The sequence below is a fragment of the Semicossyphus pulcher genome, unplaced genomic scaffold (assembly GCF_022749685.1).
Source record: "Semicossyphus pulcher isolate SPU_LCO1_2020_fin unplaced genomic scaffold, fSemPul1.0.p SCAF_6, whole genome shotgun sequence".
Classification (NCBI taxonomy): Eukaryota; Metazoa; Chordata; class Actinopteri; order Labriformes; family Labridae; genus Semicossyphus; species Semicossyphus pulcher.
The window spans coordinates 4,394,439-4,415,851 of record NW_027211737.1 but is presented as its reverse complement, the minus strand read 5'-3'; the positions used below and the strand labels follow the sequence as shown (position 1 = coordinate 4,415,851).

The following is a 21,413-nucleotide window of genomic DNA, read 5'->3' as shown; positions in this document are numbered from 1 at the left end:
ACTGTCAAACAATTGTAGTGCAGAACGCCCTCCACTCAGCTGTACATGTGCTACAGACAGTGCTGAGGGGATTGTAAACTATGGAGTCTAGTGGAGGAATTATGTAATAGTGCTGCTTTTTCAAAGTGACCTCAACCATACTGTTACCTAAATGCCACCAGAAGCAGAGATGCTGATATTTCTGCACATAAATTGGCCCAGCTGATTTTATGGGTTATTTTTCAAACACAGATACAGGATGGATTTGACTGTGTTTGATGAAGTTAGCAAATGTGCTGAGTGCTATTTATGATGCTTTCATATCAAAACAAAGGCTAAGCCATTTATGGCCCAGTTCTTGCTTGGATTAATGAAATATTGTTCTGTTTTACAGCAGGGGTACATGAGTTGTGCAGGAATGAATCGAGGCCTTGTGATTGGAGGTGTATCTGACATATCAGAGTAAAGGGCTCAGTTACACTGATTTGCTTGCTATTGTGAAGTCAATCCCTGTGGTACTTAAACATGAATTGAAACTATGGCAAAATCTGACCTGGATGTTAACATGGCTGACCTTTGAGAGAACAGAGAGTACTGAAGATTTAAAATAATGGAAGTATATATTATGAGCTTAGTTGCATGACCCATCAGTTGTCGCTACATGAACTAGCTTTAGCACCACATTGTGTCACTTGAACACAATTCTCAAGGCAAGAATGTACCTGAATTAAAATAAGAAATTACTTAATGAATGTTGAGCATTTATATAAATAAGCAGGTTTCAAAAACACAAAAAACAAAATGTACAAAACAAATGTCAAAAACTTCAAACATATCCCTGGTCTAACAAGTGAGCAAGCGAACACTCTGTGCAGAGGAAACCTTCAGGAAGGGAGAGACAGTCTTTATCCTGAAGGCTCTTCAGCTCACTCTGTGTCTTTAGTCCTCACTTCTGCTAGTTTAAAAGGGTGCTCGTCTTTCTTGAGCAAGAATTCAAGCTGCGAGCAGCAAAACAGCTCAAGTGCAGCTGGTAAGCGCACCTGCAAAAAGCTTGGCAACTCAGATATGATGTCATTCTATAGAAGACAGTACAAAAGTGCCAGATTCTGTGTTCAGATATCTGTAGCTGCAGACCACCACACAGATGCTATCCTCCCAGGAGACAGGGGGCGCTCCTAGCTGAAGCATGCTGGTTCTATGGTGAAGCCAAACTCCTGAGTTATGTCATTATTTCCGAACACAGCCAGGTCCCTGAGAGGCAGCAGGTCGAGATCTTCACTTTCAAACTGAAAAACTGTTTCCTGGGCTCCAGACTCCATCTGCTCCGACTGCTGAGGAAAAAAACGCAGTGTGTGAGAGTAATCAGGGAACAAGTGAATCTCTTATCTGGTAAAAATGTGCAATTTGTACCCTCAATGATAGGACAGCTGAAGAGAGACAGGAAATATGAGGATAAGAGAGTGGGGGATGACATGCAGCAGGGGACCGAGGGTGGGAGTTTAATGGGGTGCCTTCTCTGCCCACTGAGCTAAACTGGTGCCCCAATCATCATTACTTACCACACAGTCCTGCAGCGCCCCCAGGTAACTCTGCCTCCGAGTGTCAGCCAGGAACTTAACCTCCCTCTCTCTGCGGCTCAGTCTACTTCCTGGCTGGCAGGAGTAAGTGATGGTCTGAGAGGAGAATCGGCTGTTCAGACGCAGAAATCTCATCTGGACCACATCTGCTCCTCCTGGATACTCAAACTGGAGGTCAGAGGTTTGTCATTAAGAGAAAGAAAGAAGTGAATCCATCTCAGACAAATAAAGCAATATCTGGATCAGAAACTCACCTGGAAGCCGTCTTCAGCTCTGCTCAGCCAGTGAAACGACATGTTGGTGCCAGAATCCTTCAGCCAGGCTTTCACTGGAACCTGTGGTGAGCATGATGTGGATTTATAGACAATGTAGACGATAAGAGAGGTCGTTTAAGGGGGAATTTGTGCTTAAAAGGAAGCTTTGCAGCACTCATTTGCCTGAGTCGTATTGCTCGAACTACAGATTGTACTTTTTTGTTTCATTGTACTATTTCATGTATTCCTGCCTCCACTGACTGTGGGATGAAGAAAGGAGTGGAGCCTTAATGCTCTGAAATCAAAACATTCTGTCCAAAATATATTTCACATGCAATAATACAACCAGCATACAGTGTGGAGAAGTCACCATGTGTGGAGGAGGAAGCATAGACTGTATTTAGAGGTGGATGCACTGTAACGTCACCCGTTGGTTTGTGGTGTATTGCTGTGAGGCCTCAAATCTGGCATCAGAGGTGTCCATGTTAATAAAACATGTTGAGAGGTGCATTCTCCCTGTTTTTGAGAGGCTTAGTGTTTCCTCCTGCCCCCAGTCTAAGTGAAAAGCTAGGCAGAGTTTGTCAATAAACATAAATATGAATCCTCCTGACAAACTAAAGGTTAGACAGCACACAAAATACAGTATTAGTAGTACAGTATAGTATTTCTGTAAGAGAGGAGGTGGCACAGAGAGAGGAAGGTGAGGTTAGATTACTTGGACAATCCCAACCACAATCTACTTATTATCTATTATTAGGTGGAAATTTCATGATATTGTACTTCAAGCGATCGATGCTTTAAATCAGTGGTTCCCAACCTGAGCTCCGGGCCCTCCTTAGGGGGGCGCCAAAGATCTCTGGGGGTGTGTGAGGCTTTGTCTGCACTGAGATTGTCAACATTAGATTTGCACATGTTAAATAAAATCATTAAAAGGCACTTACTTTATAATATAAAGTCTGTTAAACTATTAAAACATTTTTTTTTGGTCCTCATCCAAATATAGTAGGTACTTCGTAGGCTACACCTCTGCGAACTATCGGCTGATTGGTGTGTTTTTTTTTGCCAATAAAGATGTGGAATGAATCACTTTATTGTTTTGGTGTAGGTTTGTGCGGGCTTGGGGGGCCTCAGCCTTTCTTAGAGGATGTTTACCTGAGGCTGGAGTGGAGAAAGACAGGTCTTTGGCTCCGCTGTGAAGTCACAGAACACTTGGAAAGCATCAGCTGGGCTTCCCTGGTTAGGATCAATGAAATATATCCCTGAAAGAAGACGTGTTTTTAAGTTTACTACACAAACAACAAACGCGTTATAATACTTTGCATGACCTGCTGAGGTACATTTCAACCTACAGGTCATCTTAAAATCTGATGATAAAACATGTTTGATCATTTCCAGAGGAGCAAAGTGTATCTCAGTGAGCATCAGTGAATGATCCTGTGTGAGTCTCACCGTTGGTGGAGTTGGGGTGAGCGAGCCACAGCTCCAGACACGTAGTAGCTGGGTGCTGTTTGCTGCCGTCTGGAGGGTCTATGAACCAGCGCAGGTCTCTCTGAAGGGAGTCCAACAGAGTCTGGACCAGGAGGTAGTTGGGCTTGTCTGACATGTACATCAGCTCCTGAGATATTATTTTGCAAAAGAAAGAGAGATGCAAATTATCCATGTGAGAAATAACATTTTACGTTTTTACTGATGGAGGATGGATTACAATAAGAAAACTACTACTTGAGTCATTTAAAGACTTTAAGACTCCTTTGACAAATCGTCTATTTCCACAATTTGAATGATAAACTATGATTTGCACGTAACTGGTCCGATAATTTCACAGACTTGTGACCTCTAATAATGTCCTCCGCGACCTTTCATGATGCCATGTGATGCATGGTCTGAAGTCTTCATGTTGCTTGTGCAGCAAACAAACCCCAGCCTAGAGAAACAGATGTTCAAGGCCCAGTCATGGAAGTCAATTATAGTGGGAAGCACTCTGCTGTGATACTCTGCTACATGTGCTGCAGACAGTGCTGCAAGTATTGTAAACTATGGAGACTGAGAGCACTCTGCTGGACAGGTAGTTTTGTTAAACACTTTTCTATGTCACTGATTAGAAAACACATTTGCAGATACCTATATATCTGTGTTAGGCACATACCAGCCGATAATAGCCCTTCACACTGATTCACATCGTGATACTACCCTACTGTTCAAGGGCTTAACTGCATCTCGTGGATGTGCAGCGTAAATTTCTGAGGACGTGAACACAAAATTAAAAGAAAAGCAGGTCACACCAGGCAGCCTTCACATGCACACAAATTCATGATAACAGGAGGGCCCTTTTCCAGACTCTGAATTGAGGTGAAGAAGAAACTTCCCTGAATGCTGTACAAACTTCAACCAGAACATGGCAACCTGTGACGCCCTTATTTTTTGTAAAAAACAACAACATTTAAAAATCTTTGGTTTAATGTGGATGCAAAAGAACATGTGATTGGATCATTAGATCAATAGCATTTCATAAATATCGTCAGTTATTAATTTATTAGAAATCCATGTGAAAAAAAATGTATGAGCTGCGGTAAATTAACTTCCATGTGCTGAGCTCGGTGAAGATTTAACCCCTTTGTATCTCGTTCTGAAGGGTCATTACCCAGTGTACAGCTCTACACAACTAGGAGTAGGGCCAAGATGGGGGGGTCTAGATTGAGCCAAAGCGACACAGTTACAAGTCACACTTACCTTCATCTGAGTAAGTGTTAGGTTCAGGGAGGTTCCTGGGGGTCCAGGTGGGCCAGGTGGACCCTGAAAAACAGCATGTGATCCGTGTTGTTAAAGTATAAAAAACAAATGACATTACACGAGTAAACTGCATTAATCCCCTGCCCATTTCAAGAGAACATATACTCACAGGTAAGCCTCTCTGTCCATCAGGGCCTGATAGTCCTGTGAATCCTTTCAGGCCCTGGTGATCAAAAAATAGCGTTTCATAATAACACTGTATCATTTACTTTTTAATCAGATCTTTCAGGAAATAACTGCAAGCAATCTAGTTTTTAAATGTACCCACCTTCTGTCCGAACAAACCCTAGGAACAGAAAAGCAGATGTTAAGAGTTAAGCTGATTCTTTCCACCATCAGAGCAGTTATATCTGTCTGAAATTCTCAGTAACTGGAGACAACTTACAGGCAGCCCCGGCAGGCCCGGAGCTCCTCGTCTACCTGGTGGACCGATATCTCCCTAGGAAACAGTCAATACTGCTGTTTGATTATTGAGGTACAGCAAACACATCAAAGTATCAGAATGGCATAATGAAAAAACACATTAGAAAAAACACAGAGAACTTGGTGTAATGGATTATGTATTCTGATGTGAGGAAATATTAGTTTAGCTTTGAATGTGCTTCTGTTTGCTGTCATCTTATGATTTGAGCACAGCGTTACTTCACCTGCTCTCCCTTCTGACCAGCTCTTGATGACTCTCCAACAGCACCTTGCATTCCCTAAAACAACAAGATAATACACTGTTTTTAACACTTGAAAGAGCATCAAGAAGCACCATCTAATGTTTAAGAAAGCTGACATGTATTAATATACAGAATGCTCACCTTTAAGCCTTCTCCACCAGGCGGGCCAGGTGGTCCCATAGCGCCAGGTTCTCCCTGCATGGTGTGAAACACAGAGTGTACTCACTTATAGGGTTGGGTATCGTTTGGATTTTAATGATTCTGATTCCAATTCTTAGAAGGGCAGGGTCAAAACAGGTCACAAGCTTATTTCACAGAAAAAAAACGTGCCTTGCGCCTCTAAAGGGCCTCGCACGGGGTCCGCAGCAACACTTCAAGAGTAGCCCAATTCCGCCATAAAACAACGGACCTGGCAACCCTGGCTTTGCATCCTGCACTTTTTTTTTACTATATATAAGATTTTCAAGACTGTGGTTGACCCACCATGATTCTGAAATTAAATTCCTGTCGGTCAATTCCATTATGCATCGTAATATGACTTTAAAACACATCATGCTATAATACAAAAAACTGTGATGCAGACTCACAGCACAGAGAGGGAGAGCTGCTGCAGGCGCTCAGAGGGAGGGAGGGAGGGAGGGGTTGAGTACGGACTGAAGTGATGACGTGAAATGAAACTTTGTTTTATCATGAAGCCTCATGCTCCTCCACAGCTCTGTGTTTAACAGTGAAATATATGAACTACTCAGCATATGGACATATGACATGTGGAGATGTAGTTGATACTTTATAGTAACTGTGAGCGGAAACACGGAGAGATCACGACGATATTGAGCCAGGTACAGAGCATATGAGACACACACAGAGATCTGTGTCATATCTGCTCCTCTCCTAACATCTGTCTCCTCCCCGTGCACATGATAACTCTACGCGTGGATCACCTCCATCAGATGTACTTTATCCTTTATGAAGGTTGAGCACCGGAAATATGGGACAGATCGCGATGTGCTTGAGCCAGGTACAGAGCATGAGAAACACAGATCGGTGTCCTCACTACGCTGCATGATTATAGTATTGCCGCCGTCTCTCCCTCTCATCGGTTCAGGATTGTTCCATATTAAAAACGTAGATGCAGTCACCCTAATACAGACACGATCTGTCAGTATTTACGTGCATGTGACCGTGATTTATGCGGCTCTGCCGGAGGAAAATTTGTTTAGGAATTGATAAGCAGAATCGAAAGTAAAATTTCTTAATGATTCCTTCAGAATCTGAATTTTAGAACCGGTTCTCGATGCCCAACTCTACTCACTTAATAATCTTGATTTGTCCAACAGCCCAAACAAGTACAGAATATAATCATTTTTTTCTGTGACAATGATCTTCCTTCTCTACTGATGTAGACATCAAGCTTTATGCTGATGATGTAGTGGTTTATGTCAATAGTTGCACAAAACAGACCATAAAGTCTAGAGACCTACCTTAAAGCCTGGTCTTCCCATTTCACCTTTTTCCCCACGTGGACCAGCGTCACCCTTTTGTGAAAGATTGAAAGAGAAGAGATGAATGTAAAAATGAGGAAGTGGGAAGATAAGTTATGATAAAGAAATAGCACGAGAATGATTCACACCACAGTCATTCATAAAATCTGACAATGCTAGAAAAAAACGTACGTATGTGCCGTGTCTCCCTTGAGGACCAAAAGCACCAGAATCTCCCAGCTTCCCCTGCAGGGCCAGAAAAAGATTCTATGTAGTACCCTACATACTGAAATTACTTTTACAATTAAAAACAAGTATTAGAGTTAAAGCTGACACAGATTCTCAACCACAACTGACCTTTTCTCCTTGTCTTCCTCTAACGCCTCGACTGCCAGCTTTCCCTCTTTTCCCCTTCAAAAAGAATCAACATTAGCATCTAAAATGTGAAAACATTCATGTCAGATGTCAGACGTGTCGTCTTACCCTCTTGCCGGTGCGTCCATCCTTCCCTGGACGTCCTCGTCTGCCATCATCTCCCTGAAATTCAAACAACTCAGATTGAGTTATGCCAGACAGATTTTAAAAGCAACCCATCACCAGTACGAAAATGTAAGACCTTAATTTTAGTTTTACAAATGTATAGTTTACTGTTTAAGAAGGCCAGAGACCCTCTCTAGTCTCTGGCCTTCTCTATGAATGAGCAGAATTGGAACCTGAACATTCGCGTAAAATGCATTTTTTTATGATTTGCTCGTGTCTTTCTTTTTATCTTGTTATATTTTATTTTTTATGTATCTATTTTGCAAATTTGAAGCCTATGACAAAACATATTATTAATGTAATGTGAAATATAAAAACATTTTAATATTAAAAAGGCTCACTTATTCCTTACAGCTGTACATTGGAGTTTTAAGGCAACATTACTCAAACTGTGGGACATCTAAGAATATACATATACATACATATATGCAGACAGAGAGGTTTGAGCTGACCTTTTGACCCTTTTCACTGTTTCTTCCTCCTGGTCCAGGTCTTCCTTTTGGTCCCTGAAGGCAACACAGAAGAGAGTTGAGAGTACTGATCATGTAAATATTTGTGTGCTATTAAAGAGGCAGTACTGACCTGAGTTCCTGGAGGGCCAATAGGACCCTGAAGTCCCATCTCACCCATCACACCCTGTAGAAATAAAACACAACAGGGTGTTTGTGTTCGGGCTGCACAGCATTGGTATTAAAGCTACTGTATGGTAATGGAAGTGGATTGATGCGTATGACTGCATTTCCCTTTAATGCTTAGCATGGAGTCTGTTCAAGGCCTTCTAACTTCACAACCGTGGTGTAATTTTTGTAGTGATGCACATTAAAGTGTATTAAATGTAAAATATAAAGTACTTTAGTATTTAAAACTTACAAATATTTAATACAAAATTAAACATTTACCCTGATTTGATAGTTGATCTGTTTTTGGCTCAGATTCAACTGAGCAGCTTTCAAAGAAACATGTCTCTTCATCAATTAACTGATGTTCAATTAACTTAACACTTTTCATAATTGCTTTCATCTTAAAATGTTTGCAAATCAACCGTTTAGTCCATTAATGCCCACGTGTTCTGAGCTCATTATCCATGCCTCTGCTTCTGTGGCTGCTGGTCTTACCTCTGGTCCTGGTAATCCTGGAGATCCTTTATTTCCTGGCAGGCCATCAGGACCCTGCAAACAGACGGATGGACCACCACCATCAGCCATTCATAAATCCAGGACATCAGTGAAGCTGTTTCTTCTAACAAACACTCTCTCAGGTACTTTAACTAAAGCAGTGAGAACACTGTGAACTCTCACCGCCTCTCCCGGCTCCCCATCCTGCCCAGGCTCTCCTCTCAGCCCCTCAGGTCCAGGGAAGCCCTTTGGACCCTGATCACCTGGTCTTCCTCTAGCCCGTGCAGACCCCTGAAAATATCACCAGTTGTGTTTAGTCAGGATTTTGTAAGATGAGTGCAACATCTTTATTTACAAAGGAAGAAGTTAAGTTGGAAATGTGAAATTAAATGATCACTACAGCATTTGAGTTCTGCACTGGTGCTGAAGTTCTCTTTCAGTCAATAGAATACTGAACTTCACTTACCACTGGTCCAGGCTTTCCCATGTCACCTTTCACACCTTGGCTTCCTGCCGCCCCCTATAGTTAGACAGAGCACAGTATAATCAAGCCAACACAGGCAATTGGTTGGCTGTTGCCTATTACTTCAAGGGGGTGCCTCAAGGGTCAGTGTCCCCTTCTCTTTTCAATATATACCACCTCACTTGGTGCAGTCATGCGCTCCCATGGTTTCTCCTACCGTTGCTATGCGGATACCCAGCCCTTCCTGTCATTCCCAACAGACGACACTACAGGCCTGGCACGGATCTCGTCATGCCTTGCTGATATCTCTAAATGGATGAAAGAACGCCACCTTCAGCTCAACCTATCCAAGACTGAGCTCCTTGTCATCCCAGCCAGTCCCTCTTTGTAACCACGGATCAATATCCAGCTTGGATTAACTGAACCCACTGAATCTGCCTGGAATCTGGGTGTCATAATTGACGACCAGCTTACTTTTAAGGTTCAGTGCTTGGTCATGTTGATTTGCCCTGTACAACATCAGGAAGATCAGACCCTGCCTATCAGAGCATGCAACACAACTGCTGGTACAGGCTTTCGTGATATCACACATTGATTACTGCAACTCTCTAGCAGCATGACTGGTCTTCAATCAACCCAAAACAGCACATGTCCCTCCACGGTTCATGTCCCTCCACTGCTCATGTCCCTCCACTGGTTCCCAGCTGCCGCTCGCATCAAATTCAAACCCTGTCGCTCGCTTACAAAACAGGAACAAACGTCTCCTGCCTACCTGAATGCCCTCATCCAGGTCTACACTCTGTCCCGCCCACTACACTCTGCCAATGAAAGGCGCCTGGTGCTCCCATCACAACAGGACCCTAAGTCTCTAACTAGACTCTTCTCCTCAGTCGTCCCCAGGTGGTGGAACGAGCTACCAAACTCCATTCGGCCCGCAGAGTCCCTTTCACCTTTAAGAAGAAGCTAAAGACCCAGCTCTTACTGAACACCTCTGACCTTAATGATATTGATGCTATTGATGATGATGACATCGAGGATGTAGTTTATGTTAATTAAAAAATGTTTTAAAAAAAAATGCCCTCTTCATTGGCTCTGTGCGCTGCCTGTTCGCACTAGTGTCTGGCCTTACTTGAAGCTGTTTGTTGCCACTTACTGACATCGCTCCCTCCTGTCTTAATCGTTGCTTGTGCTGTATTAACTCGTAAATGAAATTGTAATATTGTAACATTGTAACTATATGGCAGGTGTGCACTGTACCTTAGGACCCGGAGTCCCTGGTTCCCCGGTCAAACCAGCAGGACCTTTGTCTCCCTGTAGAGAGGACAACTCCAGTTGGTCACAAAGTAACTGAACATCATCACATCAACAGTGCAAAGACAGACATTGAAAAATCCAAAACACTTCTTTCAAACAATATTAGTCATATTGTGAATGTTGTTTTTTACCATAAAGCTTTATAAATGATGATGCGAGATAGTTTACCTTCTGTCCTGGTGGCCCATCAGGGCCTTGAACCCCCAAAATACCTGGGAAACCCTGAAACGATGAATATTAAAAAATGACTTAGCAGCAGTATTTAGCCCAACTGAAACCCCCTTTGACCCCTTTTCCAGTTTTAATTAAAAAAATATTGACAGCTGTTTTTCATGTGCTGCTGTTTATTATCATGATTAACAGGAACAGACATGTCTCTGGGGGAAATATTTTCCTCGCAGGCAGCTGGAGGCATGTTGGTGTTTGTGTTTGATTGACAGCAGCTGACAGGCTGAGCTCCTGCGGGCGACCATGAGACTGAGAAAACACACCTGTGCTGTAGCGTTGAGTGGACAGCATGCGGTTAGTGGTCAGCACCAGCATTGTATATATACAGAAGTGACATGTGCAGGTACGTTAAAATACTGTTCAATGGGCTGCAGTGCAGCAGCTAATTAGCTTTCTAGCCTCTAAGCTTATGTACACTGAGCCCTTTCCTGCTTTGAATGATTGTTTGGTCACTCATTCAACAAGCTATGGTGCAGGACAACATGTGTGTTCATGTCAGAAAGTGACATAAAAAGGAGACTTTCGGTATTAACATGAAAGCAGTCTACATTGCTCCTTTTAAGTTTTTGATCCTGAACTCAAAACAAAGGACAAGAGCTCCTCAGGAGAGATGCTAATGCAGTAGCAGACAATGCTACTAAATGCCACAAAATAAACAGAAACTAATTTACCAAATACATTGGGAACAGTTATGAGATAACAATAAAGTTTCTTTTCATGGGTGGAGAATAACCTACCCGCAGTCCTAATAAGCCTGATGGTCCAACGTTCCCCCTCAGGCCTCCTTGACTCTGAAAATATAAAGACATGCACGTGATGCATGTGAATCCAAACCAGCAACTAATCCATTGTAAGTTCTGCCACAGAGTTTATTGAACATGTCCACCAGGTTTCACATGAGAGGGTTGATAGCTAAGGCACTATAACGCAATCCAGCTGTACTGCTCCTCAATGATGATTCACAGGAAGAGTTTTCAGACAACAAACATGGCTGCTGCCTCACCATCTTTTCACCGGGGAAGAGCTGACTTTAAGTAACTTAGCTGTCTTTGGGCCTGATTTAATGAAGCAGAATCCACCACTGTTAAGATGTGCTCACATGCAGCAGTGCAAAGAAAGAATAAGCTCCATGGGTCATAAACAGAGGGCAGAGAGAACTTTACATTATGCAATTTTCAACGGTGGTTGAGCAGTCATTGGGGGGCTTTTAAGAGGGATGCTGCCATGGGGAGGGATGACGTAAAGTATGTGTGTAAGCAAAACATTTTATTTCTTTATGTAACTTGTGCTCCATTAGTAAACAAATAATTGCTCACAATAAAACAAATGCTTGGCGATAAGGACAGTTAGTGCAGACGAACAGGTGATCATAGAGGCAGGTAGACTGATAGAGGTAGGTAGAGGATCCTTTACCATGAAGCCTGTGTAACCCTTTTCTCCTTTTGACCCTCTTTGTCCTTGTTTGCCTGAAACTCCCGCTGGACCTTCTGAACCAGACGGGCCGCGGTTTCCCAAACGTCCCTGCGAAACACACAACATCACTGACTGACTTCAGGACTACAGTGCGCTCCAGATTTAGAGATATAGAGAGAAGGAGAGATAGAGAGAGAGAGAGAGAGAGAGAGAGAGAGAGAGAGAGGATTCTCAAGCTAATAAAGCATAATTAAGAGAGAGAGAGATATAGATAGATAGATAGATAGATAGATAGATAGATAGAAAAAGAGAGAGAGAGATAGAAAGAGACAGATATATAAAGATACAGTTACAATCAGAACTATTAAACCCCCGCACCTCGAAATACATTATTGGGGTTAATGAAATTATTTGACAACAAGCCTCATTAAAACACAAAAAATATTTATTGATAAATATTTGGAATTTTCTCAAAATAACTTATTAATAATAAGTTATTATGAGAACATAAATTGACTTAACTTTTAGTTCAATTGAAACATTTTACAGTGCTCGTCGTATGTAGATGTTTTTTCTTGTTATCCCGATTAAGTTGCTGGGGGCTCTTGATTGACATTGACATATCTTTTCAAACTTCCTTGTAATGCCCCCAATGGTGTCACCCTTCAGGTGCAATGAAATAATTTCCTCTCTCAGTTTTTGTGAAAGCTCCTTTGTGTTACCCATGCTCACCTTGCACACCTTCACGGCTGCGGTTTATCTATGCAACACAGCAAAGTCGTGATTATGTTTTATTCCCACTTCAGGCCATAACAACTTTCAGAAGGTTCCATAAACAGCCATATTATAAAGTGGTTGAATACTTGTGACATTGGCAAAGTATCCTGTTACTCAGAATTATTACATGATACAGTTTCTTTGTTGTTCATATGTATCACTAAACTGATAAAGAAGTCATCCAAAGCTAAATGTAGCTCTGACAGTAATCCTTACAGTGTTTGGGGGGTTGGATATTTCTGATTGCAATTGTATATAGATAGACAACTACATGGATTGATAGAACAAGACAGACAGAGAGACAGACAGACAGACAGATACAGACACAGCGGTGTGTCTACAGCTAACATTAAACGTTGAGATGGAAGTTACCTTTGATCCTTTCGCACCTGGATCCCCGGGTACGCCGGGCTCTCCACCGTCCCCCTGAACAATGAAAACATTCACAGCTGCAACCATCAATCCGTCTGTTCATCGACAATTGAATATTGATTTATCATTAAGTACGAACAGTGTGGTAGTTCACAGTGCTCAGAGCTGAGAGATCTGCCTGGGACTGTTGGAGTCACAGTGAGCTGCAGGGTCACTAGATGACTCTAACAAATCAGCAGAATAATCAGCAGGATTCATCAATAACTTTAATCGTGGTTAGTCACAGCCCTAGATAAAATGGTTTTGTAGAATGACAATACATCTAACCTCTTTGCCCCTCTGCCCAGGCTCACCCTGAAGCCCCTGGGAGCCCGGAGGTCCTGGCTCTCCCTTTGGTCCTGTGTGTCCTGGTTGTCCCTGTGGGCCTGCAGCTCCCTGTTTCACAGGAGAACAATGTTTGTTATGTGTCTGCTTCGATTGTCTCACACAGCCTGTCAGTGATCACACCTCATGATTCTTTGGTTTGAATGCCTTGTTTGTTTGAGTGTCCTCAGGTGAAACATGAAATGTGATTCAGGATCAGTTGAAGTAACTGATTATTGGGTTTAAAGGTTAATCAGACACCAAAACACAGCACGGGTACAAAAGTCTTCCACTAATTGGAACACCACCTGTTTGATACTGCACATAGATACTGAGATACTGATGGGCCGTCGCCATCTTGGTTTTTTGGAGCCAGAATTGACCATATTTGTAGCAGCAAGTTGACAGGTAGCTGTAACCCTAAAGCATCCCCTGCTTTGTCATCTATTGTACACTATATGGGACCATAATTGATGAACATTTAACTGAATGAAATGAACATCATGCTGCACTGAAGAAGATTTCAAACCAGCGATGAGCAGCAGCGTTAGCTTCACTTTTCATTCCAAGAGGCAACGACTTGTTATAAACTACAGGTCAGACACATCTGAATTAAGTGAATCTTTATTAACATCCATCCATCCATTATCTATAGCGCTTATTCTCTTCAGGGTCGCGGGGGGCTGGAGCCTATCCCAGCTGTCATTGGGCGAAAGGCGGGATTACACCTGGACAGGTCACCAGTCAATCACAGGGTTGACACATAGAGACAGACAACCTTTCGCACTCACACCTACGGGCAATTTAGAGTCACCAATTAACCTTACAAGCATGTCTTTGGACTGTGGGAGGAAGCCGGAGACCTTGGAGGGAACCCACGCATGAACAGGGAGAACATGCAAATCTTTATTAACACATTATTTAAAAATATAAATATAATACACACGTGTTAAAATCAATACTCATGCTACAGACCTGGTCACCTTTTGCTCCAGGAGTGCCGTCTTCACCAGCTGGCCCTGGAGGACCCTAACATGGCAGAACATTCATACTTATCATAACGTGGTGGAAGTTGTTCCAAACAGCAGAAACTGCTTAAGATAAAGAGGTGATGCTAATGTATTACATGCTATGTAAATGTTGCAGAGTGATCAGCGAGCTGACTGACCTGCTGCCCGTCCAGACCTGGAGCACCAACAACCCCTGCAGGACCCACTGATCCCTGAGAACAATAAATAAAACACTTTATTATGACTTCAGTTGCTTGAATGAGTCTTGACTGAGTTTTGTCTGCATCCGTTGGCATTATTTGATACCATTACTTTTGTGTTTAAGCCTGAACACACTGGTTCTGTAGTTACCTGCTGTCCTTTCTCTCCGGCCGGACCCGTCACTCCAGTTCTCCCTGCTGTTCCCTGAAAACAAAATAATGATCTTTCACCAGCGATACTGCGCGACAATGGACCATGATAAAATATACATGCTTTAATGGGAGTAGTGTTACAGAGTTTTATAACAATATGAAATGGAGAGAAAGGTGAAGAGTACCCACTCACTGGAAACCCTCTAGGTGCGACCGACCCCGGCGGCCCCGGAGGCCCCTGGCTCCCTGGAGGACCAGGACTCCCCATGCCTCCCCCTGGTCCTGGCTTACCTGGAGGGCCCTGAAGACGTTTAGAATGAGACATTAAATAACTTTACTGTAGTTTCAACTACAGTAAAGGAGAATGAAGTCCATTCTGATAAGTGAGTGGAGTAGTTCATCAGACTAGCCTTTTAGGTGGCTAGCGCCAACTGTCAGAACATCTGCACCACACAAGATCTGTACTGTATTCTTATTTACAAGTCTATCTAAGGCATGCTTCCCTCACACCTTCTAAACTACATCAGTAGAGTGCAGGAGCTTACAATCCTCGGTCCCAGGACCTGCTCTTACTGTGTGTCCTAAAGGTCAGAACTGAACTGGGGAAAAAGGTGCGTTTAAGTTTGCTGCTCCCTATACATAGAACGAATACAAAAAGACCTGGAGCTAAAGAAACTGGTCTCATTGGATGCTTTAAAGGTGCTCTTGAATAACTTGGAGGCAGACACATCTGGCAGAAGATGTTCTGTTTGAGATATTTATGATTGAGACAAAGTTTGACTGGTTTCACTTGTTATTTCATGCCTTTTATTGTATTATAGTCACACATTCTGTTATGTTTGTATGTCTGGCTGCTCATTGTTTGCCTGAAACTTTGTAACGTGCTGCTGCCCGTCTTGGCCAGGACACTTGAAAAAGAGATTTTTAATCTCAAGAGCTTTTTCCTTTGGACATATTTAAGATTTAATTTCAAGATGAAATGATGTTGACTTTTGACACCAAAATGTGATGAGGTCATCCTTGAGTCAAAGTGGAAGTTTGTGCTAAATATGGAGAAATGTCCCTCCTGGTGTTCCTGAGATATCTCATTCACAAGAATAGAATGGACAAACAGTGGTCAGACTGGATGTGTACTTGGAATAACACTGGTCTAAAGTGTTTATAGAAAAGTAATAGAAAACAGCAGCAGACATATTTCTTGAGTTTGTATGTTGTGAATGGATCGTAACTGACCAAGATTTTAAATTTAGTTTGAGAATGGAATATCTCTGCTTGGCTGCACAGTGGTGCAGTGGTTAGCGATGTCGCCCCACAGTTAGAAGGTTCCTGGTTCGAATCCTGGTTTGCACTTAGAGGGCCTTTCTGTGTGGAGTTTGCATGTTCTCCCTGTGTGTGAGTGGGTTCCCTCCGGCTTCCGCCCACAGTCCACAAGAAATGCCCGTTAGGTTCATTTGTGCCCGTAGGTGTGAATGACTGGTGTAACCCCGCCTCTCGCCCAATGACAGCAGGGATAGGCTCCAGCCCCCCCGCGACCCTGAACAGGATAAGTGGTATAGAGGATGGAAGGATGGATCTGCTTGAAGAAACCAGGGAAAGCTGGCTCCATACTCAGGGGCCCAGGGTGATTTAGCTTCCGTGGACAACGGTGTAGCCGGCTGAATCTGGATAACTCATATCGGTGCCAGGACATCCATTTGACTTATCATTGCTTACAGTCTGCCTAGTAACTTGAGACTATTTTCACTGTTCTGGAGACATCAGTTTATGGAGGAAATGAAAAGCTAATTTGACATTAGATGAAAGCCATTGGGTTCTTGTGTTACATGGTCCAAATATTCTGCCTCTTTGCTCTCCTGTTTTCCTGTTTTCCTGCGTGCCTGCCTACAGATTTGGTCTTCATATGCAGATATCTTTTTATAGAGATGATGGTGAATATACTGAGCCTGAAACAAGTCTATATTTCTGTCAGACATACTCACTGGCAGTCCCTGAATGCCTTTAGGTCCAAACTCTCCTTGACGGCCCTGAAGGGAACAGATTAGATATACAGTAACGTCATGATGTTCTCTTGCGTGCAGTGCTGAGGATGTTTAAACATTAATTTCTAATCATGTTCTCACCTGTGGTCCTGGAGGCCCTCTTTCACCAGAGGGGCCCTGCAGACCCTGTAAAGACAATGTTTCAATACAGACTACAACCAAGGTCTACCAACATACCATACCAGAGAACTCTCTGGACATGAACTACAGTCAAATCTCAATGGGTCAAATGTCACCAAATACACTCACTGGAGGTCCACGCTTCCCTGAGACACCAGGGGGGCCTCTGACGCCGGCATCTCCCTGCAGACAGTCAACAAAACACACTGCTGTCACCAAACACCAAAATATTACCTTTGTCATGACTGTATTTCCTGTGTGGCTGACTGCTTTACCAGATTAAATATCAGGATTTTCTAATGAAGCAGCACATATTAAAACATGCTAAATCAGGTTTAGTTTAGGCGTTTCTTTTGGTCTAAGTATAATCTGTAAAGTAGTTCATACATTAAATGTGAGTTTGCTGAGTGTATTGTTTCTATATCACATGCAGTTTTGTTAAGCATGTAAAAATCATGATTTCAAATAATAACATGCTGTTTCTGATCATTATGACTTACCCTTTGACCCATGTGGCCTGGTCTCCCAGTCAGACCCACAGCTCCAGGGTAACCCTGCGAGGAAGTGAAGGTTTACATTAATATGTTTTTTAAGGCAGGAGACATCTGCTGTGTGCCGATGCCGTACCAAAGAATGATTTTAAGCAATTTGTTGGTTTCAAAAAGAGACAATATAAAGTCCAGACAGTACGCAGACTAAATATGATTATACTATCGATAAGCACTATTCCCCCACAATGCAATGCACAAAGCAAATGGAGGGACTGCTCCCAGTTGGAAATTAAATCAAATATTTAGTTGGAGGTGGTGAAACAGCTCCACACAAAGAGTTTGTTCTGATCACTTACATACATGCCCACTGGTCCCTGGGGGCCCATCAGCCCTGGTTTCCCTGTGAAGCCCTAAAGAAAGACATTTTATATGTTTATCACAAAAGGTGCAAATCATCAAACAAAAACAACATACATTCAACCTTCAGGGTGTACATCTTTAGTTTGTGTGCTCTGTTAAGTAAAATACAACAGCCCAGAATCTTTAAAACAAAACAGTTTGATCTGCTAACCGTCTCCCCCGCTGGGCCAGGAATCCCATCTTGACCTGGCTTTCCTCGAGGACCCTGTCAAAGCCACAATAAAGTCCTTACAGTATGTTCAGAACATCTGAGAGGTTCAGCAATATTGTTACAGGAGGAGAAGTGTGGACCTACCGGAGCTCCAGGGGAGCCTGCCTGCCCTTCATCGCCAGCCACACCTGGAAACCCCTTTATGAGGACACAGACCATGGAGTTAACATTAATGCTACCGGATTTCTTTGGTTCATGATGATGATGCTACTCGAGCATTATCATTTAAGAGTTTTATAAATACTTTGGTTAAATTTCCTCAACAGAGTTTCAATATGCAAAACGTTTGCAGACCTCATTCAGTTTATGCAGTTTTGCAAAGAAGAATGAGGAAAAGTTCCAGCGTCCAGATGCACAAAGCTGATAAAGCCTTTTCCACACAGAACCAAGGCTTCAGTTTTTATCAGCTTAAAATTGTTTAAATGTATTGCAACCCTCTGTGACAGGCAGCCGCCGGGTTTGGTACACTGTCAGACTTACAAAGAAAATGATGCAATTACCGTCCATAAAGAAGCTGCTAACTGAAGCTACAAAGCCTGAAACTGCCCTGTAAACATTTCACAGGGCCCTGTCAGATTGTATCACGTTTACGAGCTTGTAACAGGAAACAAGTCTGACATTAAAGACAGTTTTTCGCTCTCAGGCAATCAGTCAAGTGGCATGGCAGTGAACCGACAAACATCCTCTGGTTATCAGTGCACCTCTCAGACACATGTTTGATGCTGTGCATTTATCCTTATTGGTTGCACCACACTGAATTGTTTATAACCCCGTCCTGTCCTCTTAGCAGTGGGTTTAAGCTCACCCTGTCTCCTTCAGGTCCAAGAAAGCCGACAGAACCAGGAGCACCCTGCACAGAAGACACGTGACTTTACAAATGTTCACACTGTTCAAGCACAATGGTGACACTGAGCTGGTTTAAAGAAATCAATATGAATCATATGAGATGAAAAGTTATAAAATGGGAACCTGTGTACCAGGCTTTCCTTCCGCTCCCTCAATCCCAACTCTGCCTCTAAAACCCTGAAACGATCCACACAAACAAACACACGAGTTCAGTTTACTCTGTACAGGGAACCATCACAACTTTTAACTTATTATGCTTTTTTGTGTTCTTACTGGCAGGCCAGGAAAACCAAACAGGCCGGGGACTCCAGTCTGACCCTGTGAATGTGGAGAGAAAGACACTAGAATAAACTCTGCTTTAAGGTCTGATAGATGTGCTACTTATTCATCGAAGTTTCTTCTGTCCAGGTCATGGTTACCCTCCGTCCTTTGAGTCCTGAGTTCCCATTTGGTCCTGTGATGCCTCTGTCGCCCTATAATGTGAATTAAAACAGACACTCAACTTTAGACTATATAATATATAAAAGAGCATTTACTGCTTTTAAAGTTGATCACCAGCAGAAGATAAATACTAGCTGCTTGTCAACATAGTGGAGCATTTAGCAGCTGCAGCAGCAAATATATTACCGGGATCAGGTAATCCATGTTACTTTAATCCTGTTTTGTTTTTTTTTCGGATCAACTTTATCAGACTTTTAATGGTTATTAGATCTGGAGTGCTCTTAATGGAACTTTAAACTACATACTTTGTCCACAGGGGGCACCAAAATCCACAGAAAAAAAGATCCCGGCAGTATATGAATATTTGTTTGATGTTTGATGTTAACAGCTATTTGGCAAAATATTTTATGGGGATGAAATCCTTTATTTTTTCCACAACCCTAAAGTCTACCTCATCCGCTATGTCACTGTAGTGCTTCAGCAATTTAAGCGCAAAATATTAAAAAAAATGTCTCAAGTATCAAACAACATTGTAAAATGTTTTCTGTTTGACTCATTTAAAAGTTTTATCACATTTAGTTGCTGTAATCCAGCCTGAGTCCTCCCTCTGCACGGATCAGGATCATCCAGACTTTTTGGATCAAAGTTTTCCCAATCCTGCTCAAAAGTCTTGAACAACACAAACTGGAGGTTTGATCCGAATTAAGGCAAGGTTGGATGACCTGATCTTATCTGATTACATAATCCTTTTCAAGATGTGATCCAATCCGACAGCTTTAATCAGATCAGATTACCTTTGAACAAACAGGCCCAGGTCGTTTTAAAAGCAGATTCAGAGTTCCCCCGCTGCAGTCCGTTTACCTCATTTCTCATTTTATATTTTTATTTGGAAAAAAAACATATCTGATCTTAGATTTTAAAATATCAAATTTCTAGTCACAAGTGACTCATGAAATAAAAAAATAATCTAGTATATATTATCAAAATGAATTAACTGGAACAGTTATCGATTTACACATTGTCATGTTTGTACCTGATTTATTGGATATTTACTCTGTTTTTAGTTCAGTTTCGGTCTCCACTAACTTGTGACTCTTTAGCTGCTACATGCTGCACAATGTTTCTATCTGTGTCTGCCTCCTGTAGCTGGTGCTGAGCTGGTGGTGCACAGTGTTTTTATCACAGGCTTTTTCACTGAGAACAGCTGCCAGTTCACTTGTCTGTATCTGTTGCAAAATTGCAAAAGAGTTTGTTCCTTTGTCAGAGTTGATTCACATTCCTGTAATCTTAAACGTGTTAGTACTCGTGTTTCATCAGTGTTTAGTAGCGATGGCAGTAATGAGGTTATCACCTGAGTATCATCTGTGGTCAACACATGGTTCAAAGCTTTGTCAGTCTTTAAAGAATGTAATCTAATGTAACAAACAACAAGCTGTGACACATACGACCGTGGTTTATTAGTTTTACTTTAGCAGGCAGCAATAAAAGCCTCTGACCTTTGACCCCTGTTTCCCAACTGCTCCCTGGAGACCTGCCTCCCCATCTTCACCCTGAGGACAAATGACAGAAACTCATTAAAATAGAATTATGACACATAACATGCTCATTAAAGCACACAATAAATGTACAAAGACATAAAATCCAACAATGTTTTAATCCTATTTTACGTTTTTTCTTGAAGCTACAAGCAGAAATATGTGACAGAGCTGCAGTTTAGCTTTTTAATTGTGGAGTTTAAGTCTTCAGCTTTTGACAAAAGAACCAAAGAGAATCTTTTTTATGCTAAATGGTGTACTTCTACTTCTTTGTGATTCTATATGCAAGTTAGTTGAAAAGTCATTAACACAAACGTAGAGCTGCAGTTGACCTTGAATGTTCATTCTTGACCTTAGAGATAGTTTGGCTTTAATCTACATCTCATCGTCCTCATTATGGGATGGAGTTTTATCTAGTTTTTATTCTTGATCTTCAGTTGACAAACTAATATACATCTTTTCAGCAACATTCATTTGTTCTACCAAATGAGCAACGGTGTCAATAACGCCTGTGCAGTGTTGTGATATTGTTTCTACATAAGCACTGATGACTTTGTGATCTGTACCTCTTTTCCTCTGGGCCCAGGTTGACCTCTGACCCCCGGAAGACCTGTGC

The 21,413-nt window shown here is 42.2% G+C and overlaps 1 protein-coding gene across 1 annotated transcript; it reads right to left on the bottom strand.

The window, feature by feature from the left end:
* Window positions 1-1,154: 1,154 nt before the first annotated feature.
* On the bottom strand, window positions 1,155-19,234 carry LOC138609724 (collagen alpha-1(V) chain). The gene is made up of 36 exons (XM_069682368.1): window positions 19,203-19,234; window positions 18,781-18,825; window positions 18,060-18,113; window positions 17,951-17,969; window positions 17,701-17,754; window positions 17,354-17,407; window positions 16,983-17,036; window positions 16,815-16,859; window positions 16,674-16,718; window positions 14,888-14,995; window positions 14,500-14,553; window positions 14,307-14,350; window positions 13,296-13,403; window positions 12,969-13,022; window positions 11,873-11,927; window positions 10,122-10,175; window positions 8,868-8,921; window positions 8,585-8,692; window positions 8,402-8,455; window positions 7,869-7,922; window positions 7,739-7,792; window positions 7,230-7,283; window positions 7,104-7,157; window positions 6,939-6,992; window positions 6,747-6,800; window positions 5,407-5,460; window positions 5,248-5,301; window positions 4,986-5,039; window positions 4,869-4,886; window positions 4,710-4,763; window positions 4,541-4,603; window positions 3,260-3,425; window positions 2,963-3,069; window positions 1,811-1,891; window positions 1,539-1,724; window positions 1,155-1,310 (listed from the first exon to the last, which is right to left on the bottom strand). The coding sequence occupies exons 1-36, from the start codon at window positions 19,232-19,234 to the stop codon at window positions 1,155-1,157; spliced, it is 2,412 nt and encodes an 803-aa protein (XP_069538469.1).
* Between the last annotated feature and the right edge of the window lie 2,179 nt (window positions 19,235-21,413).